Source organism: Penaeus monodon, chromosome 24 (genome assembly GCF_015228065.2).
Source record: "Penaeus monodon isolate SGIC_2016 chromosome 24, NSTDA_Pmon_1, whole genome shotgun sequence".
NCBI lineage: Eukaryota > Metazoa > Arthropoda > Malacostraca > Decapoda > Penaeidae > Penaeus > Penaeus monodon.
The window spans coordinates 24,128,356-24,129,514 of record NC_051409.1 but is presented as its reverse complement, the minus strand read 5'-3'; the positions used below and the strand labels follow the sequence as shown (position 1 = coordinate 24,129,514).

The 1,159-nt window shown below is 42.8% G+C and overlaps 1 protein-coding gene across 1 annotated transcript in view; it reads left to right on the top strand.

Annotated features, from left to right (window-relative positions):
• Positions 1–1,159, top strand: part of LOC119589000 (spermine oxidase-like) — a 29,633-nt gene that overhangs the window by 12,172 nt on the left and 16,302 nt on the right. Inside the window, exons 3-4 of the mRNA XM_037937596.1 lie at positions 69–223; positions 377–493. Coding sequence (XP_037793524.1) covers positions 69–223; positions 377–493 — 272 coding nt within the window. The remainder of the gene's footprint in view (positions 1–68; positions 224–376; positions 494–1,159) is intronic.

The following is a 1,159-nucleotide window of genomic DNA, read 5'->3' as shown; positions in this document are numbered from 1 at the left end:
TGTGAATGAGTGCAAACTATTTCCAATTGTGCATGATTCCGCATTTCAAATATCAACGCCAACTACAGGCTGTCGGAGGCCGAGCTGAAGGACGTGGTGGTGGTGGGAGGTGGCGCTGCAGGACTGTCGGCCATGAAGACCCTCATTTCGAACGGCGTGAACAATGTGGTCCTGCTTGAGGCGCAAGACTACGTCGGAGGTCGAGTCAGAACACACAGAGAGGGTAAGCTTAACAACAAAGTTCTTAAATTCAGAACTTTTGCGGTTATAAGCCGCTGACGTCTCATAGATAATGCCTTTTATACCATGATGTTGCTGATCATGACTTATTATGCAATTTGTTCGTGATCTTCATCAGAACACCTTTTCCTAACAGGTGACATTCTGACGGAGGACGGTGCAGAGTGGATTCATGGTGGGAAAACAAACCATCTGTACGGTCTTGCTGAGAAATTAGGAGGTCTCACTCAGCCTCTTCCTGATTCCGATTATGGTAACTTTAGGGCTTTTCCCTCTAACCATTCTAGAATTGCGGCAGTGTATCGATTAGAAAACAAAAAGTCTAAGTCTGTAAAGAATTCAAATGAAGCATTATACTCGATACATTAATAAAGTTCTTGACTTGTATGCAAATTCATTTTGAAGGATAAATGCATATTAACGCAGGGAATACAGAATACCCACAATAGTGGGGAAATACAATATCTGACTTCATGTACATACTATAGTATTAAGGGAATATTCTGTCCAGAACAGCCTTAGCAGTGGCATATTTAGTATCGGCTGCAGAGCAAGATGAAGATGATCTAGGCTGTCATTTTAGCTTCTTCACTAAATCTTCAAATAGTCCTTGATCCGACCAAGAATACAGTAAGAATCCTTCTCAAGGAGGGGAATGATTTTCACTCCTGGATGTGTCCCAGATCCCCTCTGGGACACATCCCATTTTAAGGCATAGAATAATGATATAAAAGAGCGCGTTGATCGTATCAGCAAACAGCATTCATCCGATCTCTGTGCTCCTATATCTGCAACGTGCAGCTGTCACGCATGACAAAGGAGGGTGTTGCTCTCTGGCATGGTGTGTTAAACGTAGCCTTTATCTACGGAAAAGCCAGCCATTTATGCGGTTTTGGCATCAATCCAAAGTGAATTAGAA